General features: G+C 50.4%; 3 protein-coding genes across 6 annotated transcripts in view; all 3 read right to left on the bottom strand.

Moving 5' to 3' along the window:
* Positions 1–260: 260 nt before the first annotated feature.
* On the bottom strand, positions 261–7705 carry C9H2orf72 (chromosome 9 C2orf72 homolog). 2 transcript variants are annotated; one of them, XM_065845155.2, is made up of 3 exons: positions 7168–7705; positions 4136–4252; positions 261–2950 (listed from the first exon to the last, which is right to left on the bottom strand). In XM_065845155.2, exons 1-3 carry the CDS (start codon positions 7691–7693, stop codon positions 2859–2861), a joined length of 735 nt encoding a protein of 244 aa, XP_065701227.1. In that variant the 5' UTR covers positions 7694–7705; the 3' UTR covers positions 261–2858. The 2 variants fall into 2 exon arrangements, with proteins under 2 accessions (XP_065701227.1, XP_065701226.1); XM_065845154.2 differs by having other exon boundaries at positions 4136–4249; positions 7168–7704.
* Positions 7706–12466: 4761 nt separating this feature from the next.
* Positions 12467–16517, bottom strand: LOC139828653 (uncharacterized). Its single transcript, XM_071812701.1, has 4 exons — positions 16008–16517; positions 14266–14863; positions 13623–13756; positions 12467–12532 (listed from the first exon to the last, which is right to left on the bottom strand). Exons 2-3 carry the CDS (start codon positions 14831–14833, stop codon positions 13650–13652), a joined length of 675 nt encoding a protein of 224 aa, XP_071668802.1. The 5' UTR covers positions 14834–14863; positions 16008–16517; the 3' UTR covers positions 12467–12532; positions 13623–13649.
* Positions 16518–16671: 154 nt separating this feature from the next.
* The window catches only part of RPL35A (ribosomal protein L35a), a 136133-nt gene continuing 132477 nt past the window's right edge, over positions 16672–20327 (bottom strand). For 2 of the 3 annotated variants that reach the window (XM_071812703.1, XM_071812702.1), the window contains exons 2-5: positions 19813–19849; positions 18490–18642; positions 17402–17546; positions 16672–16734 (exon numbers count right to left, since the gene is read on the bottom strand). In XM_071812703.1, the coding sequence (XP_071668804.1) occupies positions 16711–16734; positions 17402–17546; positions 18490–18642; positions 19813–19823 (333 nt within the window). In that variant the 5' untranslated portion in view covers positions 19824–19849 and the 3' untranslated portion in view covers positions 16672–16710. Of the gene's footprint in view, positions 16735–17401; positions 17547–18489; positions 18643–19812; positions 19850–20231; positions 20313–20327 lie in introns of those variants that run through there. The other variant, XM_065845071.2, reaches the window with a different exon arrangement.

Below are 20327 nucleotides of genomic sequence, written 5' to 3'. Positions count from 1 at the left end.
AAATGAAATTATTCTGTCATTCTATGATGGTGAGAGGGTCACCTCTTCTGAGATGACCAAGAAGGTCTCCAGTCTTCCCTGCCACCCGCAGGTGAGCAGCCACCTGAGCTGCACACAGATCAACCCTGCTGACCTGGATACCAGGTACTGGGGTCACTTCCATTCCCTCCCATATAAGTCAAGAGAAATATCAAGTTAAACCATGCATAATGCTGCATTTAGCATAACAGCATGGCAAGCAAACAATACATTGAAGCACGTTCCAATTCAGAAAGTCAATGTCTTTATTCTTTACAGCAAGCACGTAAGATAACAGTGCCCATAAATTATTGAAACAATTAAACATGTAAAACTATCTGCTGTACCTCCACATGCCCAGATAGTAAAGAAAATAATAATTCAAATAATTTTTATTCCTCAAAGGAAAACAATACTTTGGGTCACATGTATTCCCACTCACAACTCCTAAACCCCAGGCAGCTCATCCCCTTCTACAAAACCTCACTGCAAGGGTAAACTTGCTTAACTTACTTAAAAATTATCAGTAAATAAATCCATTGGATTTGTAGCACTAAGACAGGTTTAACTGTAAATCTGTACTCTTGGGCCACCTCTTCATTGGTAAATTCTAGGTGGCAAAGGCCAAATACTGCAAGAAAATAAAGACTCACCTGATCATGCTGTCAAGTTCTACAGGACTCACTTAACCAAGGGCTTTATTGGGAAAGTCCGTAGATGCCCAGCACGGCGGGCTCTGCTGCGAGGAGGAGCAGAGGGAACGCACCGCACAGCAGACAGACGCACAGGTGGCAGGGACAGGGCAGGAGGAGAACCTCGTCTCACCAAGATGCACTTACTGCTTAGTGTTCAAGCCCTGGGTCATGAATACGTCCACCCACAGCAAGTGGTTATATTTTGTGTTTTCCACCTGGTCACAAGCAAAGAAAAGCTACAGAAATCCTGCAGGCTGGAAGGTGAGTGGGTTCAGTGCCCTCTCTGCAGAGCAACATGCTCCATTAATGTCAGCTGCCTTCTAGATTCCTTCTCCCCAGCCTGCACCCACACAGGAAAGTGTTTCTGCTGTGATGAGATGTGACATGCGATTCCCCAAACGCTGCTTGCAGAGACTTAGCAGCCACCTATCCCCTCCCTCTCACCACCGATGGGGCAGCTTCAGCACCTTAGGGCTGTATTTCAGGCAAAGCTTTCCTACGTAGGGTGGGCCTAATTATCCCAACACATTGAAACCAGCAGCATGATAACACAGATTTGCTGAGCACACGGGGCAATGCTGGCCCTTTGTCCCACCCGACCCCACCGGTGTGCCCCAGACACCCTCAGTTGCTCTCTCCCAGCCAAAAGGGCAAAGCAGCACCATCACTATAGGGACCAACTCTGAACCCAAGAGCTGCTACGCTCCACTCCAACATCACCATCATAACCCCTCTGTGAGGTAGGTAGGTGTTCCTGTCCCCATCCTACTGGTGGGGAAACTGAGGCACAGAAAAATTGTTGAAAAATGTTGATGATCGTGGTAATGAGCAGAGTGGGTAAAAAACCATCCCTTGCTCCAGGTAAGAGCTGGAGAGCTGGTAAAGGCACATGGCTGGGAGAGACTCTTCAGCTGCCGCTGGGAAAAAAGGAGCCAGAGAGAGGACAGATATGCATGAACATACTGACATCATTCAGCAGCTAACCCAGAGATGCAGGCAGGACATGATGGGTTGAAGTTTCTGCTCTGAGCCAGATGAAACACCAGAAGGACAGTGAGCCCCAAACAAACTCAGCCATTTGTGCTGAAAATAAAACAAGATCTGTTTTATGTTGCATTAAAGTAAGAATAAAATAGGTATTATTAGCATTATAGAAACATTCCTCATAAACCAAGGATTTGTAATTAATTGTGTTGCCCCACAGGCTACAGTCAGCCCTTTGGAACTACTTAAATAGCTTATTTTAAATTTATTTATGAAGCAGTCACATCTTCTTGTGCTGCAGGTCACCTCCAAGAACTGCCACCACGTGGCTGTGGAGATGTCCCAGGTAAGATGGGTCTCTCCCATAACCCCATTTACCACCAGCCACTGAGTCCATCTGCCACCCCCTCCAGCCCATCAGTCTGTGAGCACCAGGACAAGCCAGCGGGATGGATCCTGCTCCCAAACCACACTCTGCTCCAGCTACCGTTACTGTCAGGATCTTCAGTGTTATATGTTATTCTTGCTGCCCACAGTGGGATGTTACTGCATTCTTCGCTTCACACAGTTACATTCAAGACTTTTCAGCAGCTGGTAGATACAGGACCTCATATTTCGTCCCATTGCAGTCTCAATGCCACCATGTTATTTGTGGTTTTGTTTTTTTTTTTTTTTCCTGATCAGATACGGTGGGAACTTCAAAGCAGCAACAAAGCAGGAAAACAAGGCAACACAATCTGTCTGCCAGGGAGGCCAGCCCTGGCAATCTCAGCACAGAACTCTGCTCAGAATTAGAAAGCTCTTTCTTCAAGCAGATGGCTGCATTTCATGCTCAAAGTCCCCATGTCATCTCACTCAGGATCTGGGATACATCCCCAAAGGGCTTCTCAGAAGCCTGGTGTCCAGCAGCAGCTCCTGGCACCCCCGGCAACACAGTACAGCACAGTACAGCACAGTGCAGCAGGGGATGGTTCTCTGACATGGACCTCAGAGGCTCTCAGCAGCTACAGAAGACCCTGGTGAACTAAGCCGAGCAGCTTCTCCGCGGAGCGGTGGGTCCTCAGAGAAGAGTGTGAGTGGATACGCACCAGCTCCCCCTCCCACTGCTCCAAATCCACCGGCCAGATCCAGGACACAGACCGTGCTGGATGCCCAGCATCTCTAGGTGCCTGCACCTCCAGCAGCTTCTTCGTAGTTTCCATTGGGGGACAGGCTGGTCAGAGCCACTTCTTCCTCAGGGTCCTGCAGGTCATCTGCAAAAGGCAGAGAGAGGTCAAGGGAGAGCTGAATGGGAAACCCTTCTTCATGCAAAATGCAACTTAAGATGAAAAGAAAGCATGGGATGAAGCAATTGATATATACTCACAACCTAAGCACAGCTAATTTTTTTCCATAATTGATTCTCATTTTTTTTTACCACCTCAACATCGCTTCAGCAAACAGGGGTGATCTGTGAGCAAAGGAGCACAGGGTGCAGCTCCCTGGTCTCCTGTGGTCCCAATGGTCTCAGCACAACCTGCGTGGCCATGAGGTGTCACTTGCCCAGCACTGACAGCAAGATCAGGCACTTAAATTTTCTGACCCAGAGGATGTGTCTCAAAGCTGCACAAATGGGGCATTTCAGTTGTTTTCTCTCACCCTTATGCTTTTTAAGGATTTTATGTGTTTAAGAGGCATTTGGACACCACCTTTAATAACATGCTCTAACTTTTGGTCAGCTCTGAAGTGATCAGGCAGTTGGACTTGATGATTATTGTAGGTCCCTTCATACTGAAAATACCCTATTCTATTCTTTTTACAGTGAAGAAGCTTCCCTCCCTCTACATCCTCCATAGAGCAGTCTGGATCTCCACACCATGCACCTCGTAGCCTCCTGCATGGGGGCACTTCTGCGAAAATCAAACCACTGCTGGGAAAGGCAAGCACAAGTGCCAGCGGCACAGCAAAGGCTGAACGCTAGGCTACTCGTTACCTGAACAATTTCCTTTAGAATCAGGGAGCCCAAGGTTGACTCTGCCCTCTTCCTCCTCCCTGCCAGCCCCAAATGCAAGTGGTTTGGGAACACTCCTTCCAGCCACGTTTTCAGAAAACATCATGTAAGATCAGGGTGATGCTTCCAATTCATTGCTTACGCAGACAGCAAAACACAGCTGAGTTCAGCAGTGCTCCCAGGGGTGTAGTTGGGCACCGGAACCAGTGTGGTTTTATTTACACAAGTGAAAGGTCACAAAACAGGAGGATGGCAGCACATCAGCCAGGTGTGTGCTGGTTGTCTTCAAATTCCAGTCAAACCACAGCCAGGGAAGAGACATGAGCTGCAGACTTGGAAATAGCCTAAGGAGGCCACCAACAAGGGGTCCGGGCACCAGCACCACCAGGAGTCAGTGAGGAACCCCCGACAGTCACAGCAGGAGTACAAGGGAGGGCGCTGGGCATACCTGCATGAACGTGGTTTGCAGCTTTTGCTTCGTAACTTTTTCCCCGGCTCCTCTGGCTCCAAGAAATGCACCGCAGGAAGGATGGGAGCCTCCACCTCTCTCTGTCTTTCACGTCTTCTGGATAAACCAGAGAAGATTAATTCAGACCAGCGCAGGTCAGCCCCCCTGCTCCCCCACCTCCCTTGCTGCTGACTCGCAACATCTCCCTTCCACGAGCCCAACTCTTCGCGGCAAAACCAGATCCACTCTGCGCAGCCCACCCCTGTAAAGCACAGAACAGTTCCTGGCAATCCTTATTTCAGGCTGAAACCTCTCTGCTACCCTGGACATTTGTCCCTGGTGTTGGCTTCTACTTTGCTACCTCTCTGCCAAAACCATCCTGGATGCGGCAGCCCAGAGTGAGCAAGAAACGTGGCAGGAGCTTGGCCAGCACACGTGGCGAGGCTGGGGACTGACACGGTGAGGGCCTTCCTGCAGGAGGAAGTTTTTCTTTTGGATTATTGCACACCACCTGCCACATCAGCCTGTTCACTGCTCCCCACTTTATTAAGCAATTCCTCCCTCTCAGACTTGCAGCGCACTGAAAACTACAGCTGCAACTACTTGCAAAATGCAGAGAGCATGTGGCCTCCATCCATTTATTCTGGAGGACAACGGTCACAGCAAGTTACTACCGGCTTTCAAGCCATTATAGTAAACACTACAGCAGCTTGTAAAACACTACACCAGCGTGTTTTACATGGTCTCCAGCAGTAGAAGTTCAGCATCTCCATTGAAATATCGTCCAGCCTTTCACCTCCTAATCAGATAACAAATGATAAACCACTTCAGCGTCCTTCGGCTTATCGAACCATTGCGACACTGAATGGGTCACAGTGACGGTGTTTCCTGCCAGCCAACAAACCAAAACCTCCAGCCAGAAACACATCCCCTCCTCACACTGCATGGGGACTCTGGACAGCACTGAGGCATGACAGGAGAGCAGCACAGCACAATTCTGCTTAGATGCAGGAACCCCACTGCCATTCTGGTCCCAGCTCCACCACACAAATAAGTGTCCAGGATCCTCCCAGTACGGGAGGGCTGCACCTCCAGAACAACTGTCATGGGCAGAGCTGAGCAGCCACGTGAGTGGAAGAGGCTTTGAGGCTGGGCTGAAATACAAAGGTCACAAGCACGCATACGCAGAGCCTTAAACTCCGTACACCTCCCAGCATCCTCATCCAGATGCAAGAGCATCTTGTGTCAGCACAAGCCCCTTTCAAAGTCAAGAGGGGAAACAAGACAAGCTCAGCCCCAACCGAGGACATCTTTGAGGTGGCATCCCTAGAACCTGCTTTGCAGGGTGCTCTGGAGCCCCATGCCCATCTTTCCCACAGTTCTCCCTCACATTACATGAAAGATTTTATTCCTATTGTGCTTGTGGGGAAAGCCACGAAGCAAAGGAGACCAGGCTGTAATGAAGCCGATGCTCGGCACTGCCAGGTGCCCAGCTCTCTGGAGACACAGCTGCACCTGGGGACCCTCTGGCCACATGGAGATTTCAGAAGGTAATGTTCACAGGAGCGTGGAGAGAAGCTGCCCCTGCCTAAGGCTGAACCCTGCAGCTGATGAGCATCCTCATTACTCATACAGGTCTTGGGACACTTACATGACTAAGAGCACCAGGCAGCGCATCAGAGGTAAACTAAAGCGATGTGCAGAGTCCTCCTACCCACCATGCTTACAAAGCACAAACAGGCTGCAACACCCACTCTGGCTCCTTCTGCTCCTCTTTCTCACCTGCTGCTATGCTGCTTTCATGTCTGCACAAAGGACAAAGCCACAGCTAGCCACAAAATACATGTACTGAGCCAACCAGCAGCAATGTGCAGAGGTAAGAGAAGGTCACATATGCAGGGGTGCTTTTCTGCGTCTGCAGCTGCTGTCCCACCAGGCTGCTGCGACCAAGAACTGGAGTCCTGCACTCTCATGGTGGGTCCCGGCCATCTCAAAGCTCCTCAGTGTTCAGATCCAGGATTCTGGACTGAGCTGATGGCAAGAGGCACCGGAGCTGCAGCAGCTCTGCGATCCCACAGGACTCGTCAATGTGGTGCTGCAGGCAAGTGCCAGGATCCCTCGGGATAAAGGCAGCGGGAGAGCAGAACACCAGAACCCTTGGAAATGATTGGGGAGCAATGGAAAAGTGGGAAAAAATTAAAGAAAGGAGAAATGGAAACAGCCCGAAACAAGCAGTGCCAAAGATTAAAGTGAGCGCAGGCTGTTTTGCATGGCTGCTGTGACAGCAGAGCCTGTGCAGCTTCCCATCACCCTGCATTTGCACTCAGCCACGACTCGCCTTTTGCCCCAGGGAAGTGCTGCTCCTCAAGGCCTGTTTGACACCCAGCTTCCATCCTGCTTACACTGGCCACCAACAGACGTGTGGTTTTAAACCCAAACAACCCAAACGCCAGCTTGCTGTTGTTCTTATTCATTATGCAAAGCCAGCACAAGCGTCTTCCTCTTGCAGGAAGATCAGGTCCTGCCTGCATCCTATGGCAAGGGCTGCACCCCGGTCCTGCATCCCCAGGAATACACATCCATAAGCACATGGATGGCCACCACATCACAGCCGGCAGCTGCCACAACCCCAGAGCTGCTATAGTGCTTCCCTGCTGTTTGTCCTCTTCATCTGCCAAGACTGGGAACCCCACCAGAAAGAGGCAGATCCCATTGGAAAGGCTCTGATCACACCAGCATAAAAGACATCCCACTGGGGAATGCCAGATCTGATTGGGCAGGGGGAAGATCCCACCAGCAACGGTCAGATCCCAATGGGAAAAGCCAGATCCCATTAGGGTGGGGGGAAGATCCCATCGGGAATGGTCAGATCCCATTAGGATGGGGTTGATCCCTTCGAGGAGGGGAAGATCCCACAGGAAAATGGAGCAAATCCCACCGTAGAATCCCACAGCCCCGGGGTGGGGAGAGAGGGAGGGAGAAAGAGAGTAGCCCGGTCACCCGCTGTCCCCCCGGCCGGCGACCCCCGGTACCTGCGGGGTGCTGCAGGGCGGCCCGCAGTGCGCGGCAGGCGGCGGCGCGGCAGTCGCGCAGGGCGGCGGGGCTGCCGGGGCTGTACCGGGCCGCCTGCACCGTGCCGGCCGCCGGGAAGTGCCGGCGCAGCGCGGCGTCCAGCACCGCCGCATCCTCCCCGTCCCCGCCGGCCAGGAGGACGCCGACCACGGCGGGCGGCGGTGCCGGGGGGAGGCGGCCGCGCACGTCCCGCACCACCTCCCGCAGGCGGGCCCGAGCTCCGCGGCTCCGCGCCGCCCCGCCGCGGCACAGCACCAGCAGCAGCCGCGCTGCCAGCGCCCGCTGCCCGCCGCCGACCCGCCGCCGGGACCGGCACCCCGGCGCCGGCCCCGGGGGCGCCTCGTCGCCCAAGAGGTCGCGGGCGAAGGCGGCCAGTGTGGCCGCCGCCGGGGCCCCCTCCGCCACCTCGGCCACCAGCAGCACGGCCGGCCGGCCGCCCACCCGCTCCACCAGCGCCCGCAGCTCCTGCAGCTCCGCCGCCGCCATCCCCCGCCGCCGCCGCCGCGCACCCTGCCCGGCACCGCGCACCGCCCCCGGCCCTCCGCACCGCCCCCTGCCCCGCCGCCGCCCCGGACACCCTGCAGCCTCCCGGACCCGGGCACCAGCTCCAGCACCGCCCCCGCCGCCCCAACCACCGCCCTGTGCGCCGGCCCCGGTGCAGCGGAGCGGGGAGCGGGTATCCAAGGTACCCTCACATCCCCATGCAAGGCCTGCAGCGCCTCCCGCCCCGTCCCGGTTCTCCCTCTGGAGAACAGCCCCTGTCTGCTGCCGGGGGGCACAGCATAGAGGCTCCGAGGGGGGACCTGGGGGTCCCAAATCTGCCACACAATCGGCCCCAGAACCCTTGCACACGGCTCCTACGAGGCTGGTCCTGTCACCAGTGAGAAGGTGATAAAATTCAGACAAAAACCACGTCCTAGGAAGCTGAGAGAGGGAGGGATGAGTGAAAGCTGTGGTGACTGTAAAGTGGGACACATGCAAGACCTTGATAGAGGAGCAGCTGATCACGCACCCCAAGGGTATAACGTGCCCCCCCGGGTGTAACACACCGCAGGGCACAGATGGAGTGGCTTCTACAGGCAACCTATGCCATGGGGGGCACTATACTCCCACATACCCTGGCCAGGCTACAGCCACATCAACACCACCCTTCGGGAAACAGTCACCTCAAAGGCCAACTCATGCATGAGTGCAAAGCCTCAGAAGTGCTGCAAAGCCACATTGCAGCCCCTACCTCACATATTGCAAGTTCAAGCCCCTTCCCAAGCCAGTTCTCTTTGGCTTCCCCTCTGCAAACACCACATCCATCCCCTTCCATAGTCACAGCCTGGCAGTGCTCCACAGTGACACACACATCTCACCAAAGCACAAAATGTTTGCAGGGATAAGTATGGAGCTATAATCAGGGTTTGATGCTGGCACACATTACACAGCCCCAGCACAGAAAAAGGCCTGTATCCCACGATCTGGCTTCGCCAGCCCATGGTGAATGAAATCAATGTGATGGCCACCGTGTTTGGCCCTGGCGCTTGCATGGTGTTGGTGTGCCTGGCACGTGAGCCAGAAAGGTCCAATCCACAGCATGTGTAAACACTTCCCCGTTCCACATCGGAACAGGCTCCTCCAAACAGGTAATGTCTTATTGCAAGAGTCTGGCAGGGGATAAACAGCTCAAAGGTGCAAACGGTCAGAGTCACCTTGGCCAGTCACTCTCTGTGGCCATTCGGAGCCAAACCATCTCTGTGGGATGGGCAGATGAGGCTTCAAAAGCACTGGGGGCAAAAGCAGAGCCAAAATCCTGGGGCAGTGATTCCCAGCAGGTGTGCTGGGGGAAACTTACACCACCAAGGTGGCTGAGGTGGCGTGCTGGCTCCCTGCCCATCCTCATGGCCACCTGTCCCCAGAGCCCAGCACATCAGCAGCCACCACGGGGCAGGGATGTACCACAGGCTGGTCTCCAGGCGCAGCTCAGGAAGGTCACTGTGTATGACCAATTTTAAGCCAGGAAAACATTTGCCCTGGCTATGAGAGGTTTCGCAAACACTGCCCCACACCAGCACCACAGGGACTGAGCAGCTTAAACGAAGGTTTCAGAGGGACTTTCTGCCCTGGATCCTAGCACAAGTAACTTGCTCATTGACAAGTGCTGATAAGCAAGTCAGGAGGGGACATAAACCAGAAGGATTAGGCTCCTCTTCCAAAGCTCAGGGTCTATTGTTGCAAGAGCTCATGCTTCCATACCAGCGTGGTAGCCCTGAGAGCAGATGTCAACATGGCAGGGCTACAAAGTCAGACATAATTCAACAGCCAGGTGTGGCCTTAGTGTTGTCCAGATTTTGTATTTATAAGGAATTTTTTCTCATCTGTTCCAAATTCTGCTCTTGGTCCTGTAGAGAAAAGCCCCAAGTGTAACCAGCACCACGAGCTGTGCCAGCAGGAGGGCACAGGAGCGGGTGCTGGTCCCTAGGAGCCCTCAGCTCGGTGTCTCTCTGCTTATACTTTCCCCTGCTCCAGAATTTCACCTACAGCCCTCACATAGGTTTGTTCATGAGCCAGTCACAAGCAGAAGGTCTCTGGGAAGAGGGACCAGCAGCTTTGGCTTGTTCCTTGCAGGGAGCAGCCAAAGACAGACACTTGCTTTGCCCAGTTTGACCAGGGAAGCTCAGGACTCTTGCAGCTGGCTCTACGGAGGCAGGATGCTTCCTGCAAACTGCCACAACACCACCCACAGCATGATTAAACTCCACACGAGCTGACAGCGCAGCCTGTGCTGTGGTGGTGCCGGTTATGTCCTGTCTAATGTGCGAAGATCATCATAGCACAGACCTCGCGGGGCTCTTTTCAAGCAATTCTGTGCCAATGACTCACATAGAGACCCCAAAGTTCCCTGAGAAGTGGCCTTTCAGTTGGGCAACTCTCCAAATTTGTGAAGATAATTTCTGCAGACAAGATATAGAAAAAATGGAAGTGTTCTTCCTAACTCAGCTCAGACGGAGCATCACTGGCTGTTTCTCTGCAGTAGCCCCGATATTTAAACTGCCAGCACAGCCTCTAAAAACTAATATTTGGGGCCAGAGAGAACTGTTCTTTGTGGCCACTGCAATTCTCTAGTCAGTTTTGGGTACACAAGCACCATTGCCAGCAGAGGCTGGTTGGAAAGGCAAGTGTCACCCACAATACCCAAACCACCTTGTTTACATTTCTGTACTCATTAACAGAGATAAGATCTAACAGCAAATACAACTTTATCTTCCTTTATGTTACTTAAAGAGGCACAGCCCAAACAGTTCAGGGGCAGTCATCAGCTCAACAGTATTCGTAGTGCCCAACAAAGTGGCTTCAGAGCTCTCGCAAGCATCTGGGTGAAAACATGATGTATTTACGCTCCTTCAAACATCCATCTGACAGTGCATTTGTAGAAAACCTCTACAGATAGCCCTAAATGAGGGTAATCACATATCTTACATATGCCCATAGCTGTTCAGGGCAAACACAACATCTGTTCATTTTGGATTTCAAAGAAGGAAGAGAAGATGCTTTGTTAGGAGAAATAAATTAATCATGTATTAGTAGTGCCTTGAAGTCTAAACAAAATCAAAGGTCCACTGGATTAGAGCCCTTAAGAGATGTGTTTACCAAGATTAACCTCTCTTCTGAAGAGGACAGGAAAAAGGATTCTCTTGCGAGTTTTGATGACAGTAGTGCAGAGAGGCCAAATGAGCAAGAGGGAATCTGTAGGAACAGCTCTGAGCCCCTGTGTTCAATGAGCCAGCCCAGTTCTTTAAACTCTTCCTCTTGGCAGCCTCAGTGCTCATGGGGGCACTTGGAAAAGCCTGAACCAGCCAGGAGCAGGGACTGGCTGATGACAAGCTAAGCCTTGGCAAACCTTTGCACAAGTGCTCCTTCACAAACCTGTTCTCCAGCGCTGCTTCCCCTTATTGCTTTGGAAAAACACATCAGCATTATAAGATGCTGGAAAGCATCTGTTTTACTTGTGCACCGCTAGCAGCTGCCACGAGGAGCGTTGCTGTGGGGCACCAGCCCTCGCTGAGCTCTTCGTCCATTGAGATCATCTTGGGTGCCCCGAAAAAGTAGCAGAGAAGGTAATTATGAGTGAAGAAAATTCCCCAAATCCCACCGATCCCCTCACCTTGATCATCTCTGTCCCACTGATCCCCTTCTAGCCCCCGTCTCCTGTTCACTCCTCCATGGCTCTTCCCATCTCCTCCACTGATCTTTCCCAAAACTCCCCTCAACCTCTCCAGCCCCTGAACCCAGACTCCTCTCCACTTTCACCCACTGAAGCTTGAACTGTATCAAACCAGACACGGATCTTTCCTGTGACAAGCTCAGTCACAACTGGATGGTCACTTGGTTCTGTGCCAGGTCCCCAGACCCAGCCACCTCCAGGGACTGCTGAGGCAGCCCCAGTTTTTGTCCCCTGGCAGCCTGTGACAGCTCAGCCTTGGCCTGGATCCATCCAAGTCATCACACCCCTCTGAGATCTGCTTAGATGTTACGCCCCGTAAGTAAATAAAGCTGGGGAGTCCCTGGCTGTCCCACAGCTTGGACACAGACTGGCTTCCTGATGGGGAACCTCAAACATTTCCCTGCCTCTCTTCTCCAAAATCCCAGTCCCTTTAAAGCTGTGCCTCATCCTGCCCATCTCTGCAGTTGCCCTGAGTTTCCCTATGTTCCCTTGAGTCACCATCCCTTTCTGGACAGCAGAGAGGTATAAGACCGTACACATCTTGCATTGACTCAAGGCAACTACTTCTGCATTAGCTTGATACAAATAAAAATGTGTCCTCTCTAACAAAAGGGGGAATTCATCTTAAGATGCGAAAATACTCATGGAAAAATCTCTTCCACAACACACCAATTGAGTCAAGTGTGTTATAATTATGTTTAAACAACTGTACAAGGTCATTTTCCCCCATCTTTTAAAGCATTTTTTTTTCCACAGAACCAGCAGCTCATCCCAGAGGCTGCCAAGCACCAGGACCACCCACACACCTGCAGCATGGTTATTTGGCTTCATAAAGCCACGTTGTCCTTAAGGATGTGGGAAAAACCCCTATATTTCAAAAATAACTTGGAGGATCCTTTCCCCGAGAAATGTTGGTTCGGAGGCTCTGTACCACCCTCAAATCGCACCCTTTCCATAGAGCATAGCACAAAAACCGCAGCTTCAGCAGGAGTTTCGTAGTCTGATGTACAGCTTTAAAGCCTACAGGCACACACAGACACATAGGGAAATGAAATAAATATCAGGTTTTTAATACTTCTTTTGGTGATAGTTAAGACTTCAGGCATATACAACATCTGTAAAAAAAGAAATTAAAATTTAAAAAGAGAATAAATATATATTAAGTTCCAATAAAAACCAAACAAACATGCAGTTAACCAGAGTGCCCTGCCATGCCCAGAGAGGATGGGAAACGAGATCAGGTACTACACGGGCCATTCGCTTTAGAGCAAAAAATAACCTGCTCCCATAGTGCATCCCATCCAAAATAACCCACCCCAGTAGCTCAATCTACTGGCTGTCTACTGGTACATGCTTGGTAAGGTCAGTTCCCTGCAATAGCCCCTTTAAAGGACAGTGGGCTAAATGCTGGGTGTTCATCTGTATAGATTTTATTTTCATTTTTCCCAGGAACAAGAAGGACCAAACACAAACCTACTATTTTAGTTGCAGCGCCTCTAGTTTGCCGGGGATGCTTAGTGTGGTGTGTTTGGGCACCAAGCTCCCAGGCACGCCTGGAACCGCTGCCTGCGGCAGAGCGAGGTGCAGGGCATGCCATGCTCATAACCATCCCCACGTCCTTCCACCAGGTAGGGGGGAAGGATCCCGTGCATCAGTGCACCGGCTCATCCCAGATCCTTCAGCTATTCTCTTGTGAGGACTGCAGCTTGAGGACTGCACTAATGGCAAACAGCACTGCAGTAGGAGATGGACCTTCAGATTGTTTGCAGCATCTTGTCCAATAAACAAGAAGGGGCAGCAAACTTTGCCCTCCCACCACCTTGTGACTACAAAGAACCCCAGGGAATTTCAGGTTTGTGCTGGTAACTATTGAAGACCCCTGCATTCAGGTTCTCCTGGGAAAAAGCAGTCTTAGGTCTTCCTTTTGGATTTCTTGGGGACATATTGATATTTGAGCATGGCATTTCAGGCAAAGCAGAAACTCAGCAATTTTTTACAGAAGTTTTCAGGGGCAGGTTCTTCAGCTAATGCAGCAATCTGATCTTTGTAGCAAGGACAGCGCGATGCTGAAGGAGCAGTGTCCCCTTCTGGCAGTAGCTACATACTGAATCATGTCCATGCAGAAGGACTGGGCAGACAAGCAAGGCACTAGGAGTGCTAGCAAGTACTTCTACAGATATCCAGGTGAACAGGGTGAAAACCAACCTGCCAGAGTCTGCTGCACAAGGGAATTCATTCTCCAGCTGTCTTCAATACCCTGAGCTGCGTATGTTCAGGTAGAGCACAGCAGTAACTGAACTCAGGAAGTGAAACAGTAAACGGACCCTGGGAGTCGACTTCTATGGGAGGAAACGCATGTGATAGAAGAAGAGCAGGCATCATCCTGGTCAAAGCTTTGACCTACGGCTCACCCAAAAAAGCTGGCACATTGCTCCAAAGTAGGACACAGTATCAGTGAGACCATGGAGCTGCTAACAAAATGAAGGAAAGCCCCAGTGGTGGAGACAGGACTGCAGTTCTTACAAGGAGCAGCATCTCCATAGCCACGTATGTTTTGAAGTAAGAAGCAAGAGCCACCACCATCCAGCTTGGAAGAGGACATACAGTTGGCTCAGGCTACATTGGTCCATCCCCATCCCAGCACATAAGCCCTCATCCTCATTTCCAGCTCACATTGCCTCCAAGGTCCAGCTTATCTTCCCTCATGTATCTGAACCCAGCCACCGAGCATCACTTTGGTCTATACCATCCCTCAGACCCTCCCATGCCCCACCCTGAGCATGTTTTTGTTCCCAAGAAGCCCATCTCTTTCTCCCTGGCCCCTGTGTTCAGCTATGTCCCAGGGTACCTTCATGGCAGTTCAAGAATTCTCTCAGTCCTCTACACGCAGCTCTCTTTGCCTCCAGCATGCCACCAGGCTGGCCTGGGCTGTAGATTGCTGTCTCCACCACCAGTTCCCAGGCCCCATCCAGCAGACACTGCATTCTCCTCAGTGCTCTCACTGCCTGGTCCAGCTGCTCCTGGGGATCTGGACGGATCAGCACCAGCACCAGCACATCTGGCAGGCAGGGAAGGAGGTTCCTCACATCCCAGAGGGCATCATCCAGGTGATCCCACTGCATGAGCTGTTTCAGCAGAGCAGCTTGCCACAGCATAAAAACCAGATGTGCCTGAACCTCCTCCTCCTCCTCTTCCTCTTCCAACCTCTCTGCCAGCTGTAGTTTAGCCCTGATGTCAGCAGTGCCACACAGGTCCTGGGTAAAATCCACCAGCACCGAGGGAGATCTCACATTTTCATCATCCACCTGCATCACCAGCACCCGTCTGCTCTTCCTCCCTACTCTCTCCAGGAGGCTGAGGAGCTCCCAGGTGGTTTGGTCCACGAAGGAGCAGACAGCAGGGTCCTCTGAGGTCATAGCTTCCACACAAGTCGTTGTACTGCACGGCTGGGGAGAGGAGCAGGAGGGGGTTGCACACAGGGGCAGCACACAGGTCTGGAAACAGGCTGCGCTTGCTGCTCTCAGCAGCTACCAGACACACACGGGTTTTGGTGGGACCAATGAATGTGAAAAGAAATACAGTTTTGATGCAAAGGTTCAAAAACTGTAGCCAAATGCTGTGTGATGTTAGATCTCCCAGGAACAGCCTTTGTAGCTCACCAGTTCAGTGCAGTAGATGAAAGGGGAGAGAAAACGGATCACTACATATTTTTGGGCATCTTACCTCAAACTCAGGAGTGCTTTTTACCTTCTCATCAGCAGAACCCAACCATGATAGGGGCCACAGTCCTAACAACCTGCTCTAACAATCCAGTTCAACCCCTGCGTTTCTTCCTCCTTCCTCCAGGAATGCCCAAAACTGAAAATTCAATTCGTATTCTACCCCATGCTCCTTTGAATCCTATGTGTACAATTTGTCAGTATTTGCAGAAGACTGAAGTTCTGCTTGACCTGACCGAGCATCCCGTAAGTTTCTCTCCATGCACATTAAAAAAGTGCAGCTTTCCACTTCAAGAGCTCTCCAGCTGTTGGAGACAGCAGTGGCAGATTTAGTTCTTGAAGTCCAGTAAAATAATTTATATACCAGAGCTGAGTAGCCAGGTCCAGTTTTTAAAAATTGCCATTCAAAATATTTACCCAACAACGCACTGTGAATACACAACTGCCCCGCCCCAGCAGATGGAGGATTAGTTACAAAACACCAGCCCACTGCAGGAGACAAGTGAATTCCCTGGCTCAGGGGGCTCCCAGCTGCACAGCAGGGCCAGGCTGGGGGAGGCAAGGTCTCACCCATGGGGACACGGGGACCCGCACAGGAATGCCATCAAGGGAAGGTCAGGGCAGCGACTCACCTGCTGCACCGACTGGGGACGCTTTCCAAACGACTGAGCAACTACACGGAATCAGCAGAATCACCCACCCAAGGTATTGATGGGTCATTTTGGAACTCTGACATCAGCAGTAACCATGCCAACCTGCAGCTGCCCCCCTTAGCACTACCCAGTATTCTTGAGGAATGCACTGAGAAACTCTGAGACACACACTTAAGAATATTTAAATATGTTTTTCACCACCTTCTTGTCCAACATACCTTAAAGAAGTTATGAAAGTGATACACTGGTCAGATGTAAGGATCCTCTCCACCCCACATTATATCTTGTGATAAGGTTGTCCAGGAAACCAGCAAGTATTAACACTCATGCACTAGAGTTGTAGATGAAAATGTGTCTTCATAAATTTCACAGAGCAGATGGTAGGGGGATGCATGCTGCCCAGGTACGTGCAGTCGCATTCTTAGATTTTTACATGCAAGCTAGGACTTACACCCACTAGGATTTAGTGTCCCATTACACTGTTTTGCCTCCATGTCAGCCATCACCGAATACAAGAGAAACAGGAAAAAGAAGTTTCCCTGTAGTAAGTAGGCAAGGAAGTATTTCTCATGTTCTATTATACTTCTCATGTTCTATTATATATAAAGCTCGTGTGCAAAGTTTATGAGGTTGTAAACATTTATTGTTCAGCCCTGCAAACCATTCCAATTCCACGACAGGCGGCACAGACAGGTGGCAGTAAAGGCCACCACGTATCTGTCTTTGGAACCTATAAATGCCTTGTCAAGCATGGGTCAAATCTCCATTTCACAGTCTAGCTTAGAGTCACAGTTGCGTCCCTACGCTGTGAATTCTGATATACTACCGAAAAAGAACGATGTCCCTCAAAATAGATGGAGAGAATACAAATAGAACTATATAAAAATTTAACAGATTCTCCATTTTATTTCCAATAAAAATTTAGATCCTAGATGGATACAGCATCTGTAAAAGACAAGAAAAGAATCACGTTAGAGATCCCACTGCTGAACTGTACTATTTTAAACACAACTTTTGCAGTTACAATCTACATCACCGACCTATTCAACTACTATAAAAACGACCTCCCCTCAATTACACAGAAGAGGTGCAAGAATGAAAAAGTGTAACAAGGTCACTAGGAAGGTATCGCATCAAAACTCTTGGTGATGGACCGAAAGGGACAGTCCCATTGAAGCCTTGTGGCTAAAAGAGGTCCGAGGGGACCAGTCAGAAGAACACGGCCCTCAGCTAAGATATCTGGGAAGTAGAAGAAACATCTGTCAACAGGTAGACACTGGAGCAGAATGGTGCAAGAATACATGTACAAGATCTGGTGTAAAGAAATCAAGAGAGCTTTAGAAGGGCGCTGAAGAAAAGTCTCAGAACTCAAAGAGCCTTTCTGGACAACCTGAGCAACCGTACGGAACCCTTGACAATGAGACAAACCCATTCAGCACATGAAGCGACCAATAAACCTCTCCCAGCTCCAAAAGCAGCACTTACCAAAGAGCCAGGTTGAATACACAACAGAATAAAGCCATAGTTTGAGTTTTCCCTCATACTACGTGGGATTAAAAGGCACCCCAAAAACTGCCAATAAGTATCTCATTGCTAAAATAAATGCACTTACCACCCGGATTCTGTGTCCAATGGCCTTGGCAGGAAGGTTGGAGCGGAACTTGGCACGAACCATGCCGCTGTTCCCGTGGGCGCGAGTCACTTTCCCCCAGATCACTCGTGTCCTGTTGGGCTTGCCACCAGGTGTTACGGTGTTGCTGATGAAAGAGAGAACAAAAACTGCTAAGTGCTCGACTCACAGCTCCGTACGGGACCAAGCAGGGATGGGACAGACTGTGCAACCTCTTCAAGGCACTTCCATAACTTTATTCCACAGCCATCTTTAGCTGGACCACATTCCACTTATTTACCTGTGACATTTACTAAAACTGGGATTTTTCACCACACCTTCCAAATAAGTATTGCAGCTTGTAATTAATCAGAAGCTCCACTGGAGACTATTAACAAGTCACAAAACTTAAAAATTTGGAAAATGCTAATGCTAAGATGATCAAATCAAAACTCCTCAATTTCAACCACTGGGTATAAGACCGCAAAAAATGCTTTGAAAGAAAAGGCATCTTGGATATTATGACGGTCAAGACAATTCTGAACTCTAACAACTACACCCAAAAATAAGACGAAGGTGATAAGTAACTGTTCTTAAGGCCTCCACCACTGTGAGCACAGCAGAAGTGACACTGCCTTGACATGGCCACACAAAAGCCAGGATACAAATTCCTCCAGGTTTCACAAAATAATTCTGCTGTTGAGGTAACTCAATAGCTCACAGCACTCAGCACGAATTCACCTGACTTCAACTTACTCTACCAAGCTGCCTTCAGTTTTTTGCCAGTCTCAGGCAAAATTTGTTTCTCATCCCATTTGTTCTCTAACGTATCACTTATAACAGTTAACTATTATTTCACACAATTTCATTATCTGAATTAAGAACATGTAGTTCAATTAGAACAAAAATAACCACGGACTTTAAAGACGAAACCAACCCATAAAGCTGGTCTACACAGTACTCCATGGACATTCTATTGATAAACTGAACCACATAACAAAAGCTCCATAAACGGACTGCTCACATCCTGACATTTATGAAAGCTGATGTAGGAGTTGGCTAACTTAGTGTAAAAATAAAAAGTGACTTACTTTTTAGCTTTGTACACGTAGGCACACCTCTTGCCCAAGTAGAAGTCTGTCTCCTGACGGGCATAAACACCTTCAATTTTCAGAAGGGCCGTGTGCTCCCGCTGGTTTCGGAGGCCACGTTTGTAGCCAGCAAAAATGGCCTTGCACCACAGCCTAAAGACATTGAGAACATTTACAAGTTATAATACATCCCAAAGTATAAAATGTAAAAACAATGTGTTGTTTCAATAGGAACTATTTCTGCACCAGCAGAAGAAACTTAGCTGAAGAAAAACCCCACTGCTTTTGCTTTTATTTAATTACTGCAAATCCTCACATTCAGCCAACAGGTGAAAGCTAAGGAACTGGGACATTAAGTATTTTCAAGGACTCTGCATCTGTCTTCTTGTTATAAACTTCTGACACTAAAGGCTTCACACTAAAACCAAAGTACTTCAGCACTAATAGGTGTTATGTTTTCAAATGTCTACAAACACTCTGATGAGTAACCATTACTTTTTTCTACACACCACGTAAACTGAGTCTCCTGCGTTGCAGTGACTGCTCTAGTAGAAGATATTAACTGCTGTTAATTTGTAGCCTCAAATTAATTAACCACAATCTATGGGGACAGTCAGAGATGCAGCCCCATATGCACTGGACAAGCAACTTTACATAAACTCCTCAACTATTGACAACCGAGACTTGTCCATACTACACAGGTAAAGCAATTACAAGACTCATTCCACACATCACATACACATCATGACCATCTCAACTGCATCCAGCAACTGTCCGCTCATACAGTAGTATTACACTGATCCAGCTCCACCTTCCACATATGCACAACAGAGGATAATATCTTAATACTTGTCGGTTGAGTTTAAGACAAAGAATGACTACTCAGATTCACTGTCTCCACCATTTACCTCAATCCCTGTATCTGCAAGAAATCTCAATGGCATAGTAGCTCCCTTACTCAAGGTAACAGCGTGCTAAAGCCTTTACCATACAGTGAAAGTTCAAAAATATTTTGCTAATAAAAACATAATTAATATCCCACATCTACTGACAGGCCTGAGAAAGCAACACACACCATATGAACAACTACAACCAGTTTAAGGCAGAGGTTTCAGAAGAGAAAGGCACAACTGTGGGCATTAACAGAGGGTCCAGCAGGACTCTGGGCAGAGGAGCCGTCCCGGATAACAAGCAGCCACATGAGAACAGATCATTGCCCACAGCTTTAACAAACCAATCTCTGAAATGCTCCGTTTGCAGGAATACCTATCAGCAGATCGCTATAAGAGCGAGCCCAGCGCTACCTCGGGGGCAGTCACTCACCTCCCGGCCATAGTGTCCTCTCTGGTCCCAGCAGGCCTAGAAACAAACCACACACACGCCGTGAGTCCCCCAGGCCGAGCTGGTGGAGCCGCCGCAGGTCCGGGCCGAGCACCCTGCCGGCCGGGGACAGCCCGCAACACGGCGACCAGGGCACAAGAACCGGCAGCCTGCCCAGGACGGGCACCGCCGCACGGGGAAGGAAAGGGGCCTCCTCCGCTTCCCCAGGGACGCTGCAGACACCTCAGCCCCGGGCCTCAGGCTGCAGGCGAGACCATCCGCCGCTCATCGGCGCCATCCCGCCCTCCACCCACGCCGCACGGCGCCAGCCGCAGCGCCCCGGGAGCCCCACACCCGCCCGCGGGGCCATGGCGGGGACAACTCCCTCCCGCTTCCCGCCGCGGCGCCGTTTCCTCGCTCACCCCTGCGCCGCCGACCCAAGATGGCGGTAAAAGGGAGAAACGCCGCGCTGCCTGCCGGGATATGGGCCGGGAAGGACCCCCACCCTCCACGGGCGG

The sequence above is a fragment of the Patagioenas fasciata genome, chromosome 9 (genome assembly GCF_037038585.1).
Source record: "Patagioenas fasciata isolate bPatFas1 chromosome 9, bPatFas1.hap1, whole genome shotgun sequence".
Classification (NCBI taxonomy): domain Eukaryota; kingdom Metazoa; phylum Chordata; class Aves; order Columbiformes; family Columbidae; genus Patagioenas; species Patagioenas fasciata.
The sequence above is the reverse complement of the archived record's forward strand: the minus strand, read 5'-3'. Positions and strand labels throughout refer to the sequence as shown.

Bases quoted from the DNA above. Each gene is read 5' to 3' on its own strand.
- LOC139828653 (XM_071812701.1), bottom strand. From the start codon at position 14,833: ATGACCTCAGAGGACCCTGCTGTCTGCTCCTTCGTGGACCAAACCACC. The intron at 13,757-14,265 runs GTACCCTGGGAC...TTCCTCCCATAG, and splicing joins ATTCTTGAACTGCCATGAAG to AAGTCGACTCCCAGGGTCCG.
- C9H2orf72 (XM_065845155.2), bottom strand. From the start codon at position 7,693: ATGGCGGCGGCGGAGCTGCAGGAGCTGCGGGCGCTGGTGGAGCGGGTG. The intron at 4,253-7,167 runs GTACCGGGGGTC...TGGTTTATCCAG, and splicing joins CGCCCTGCAGCACCCCGCAG to AAGACGTGAAAGACAGAGAG. The intron at 2,951-4,135 runs GTATGCCCAGCG...TGCCTTTTGCAG, and splicing joins TGCAAACCACGTTCATGCAG to ATGACCTGCAGGACCCTGAG.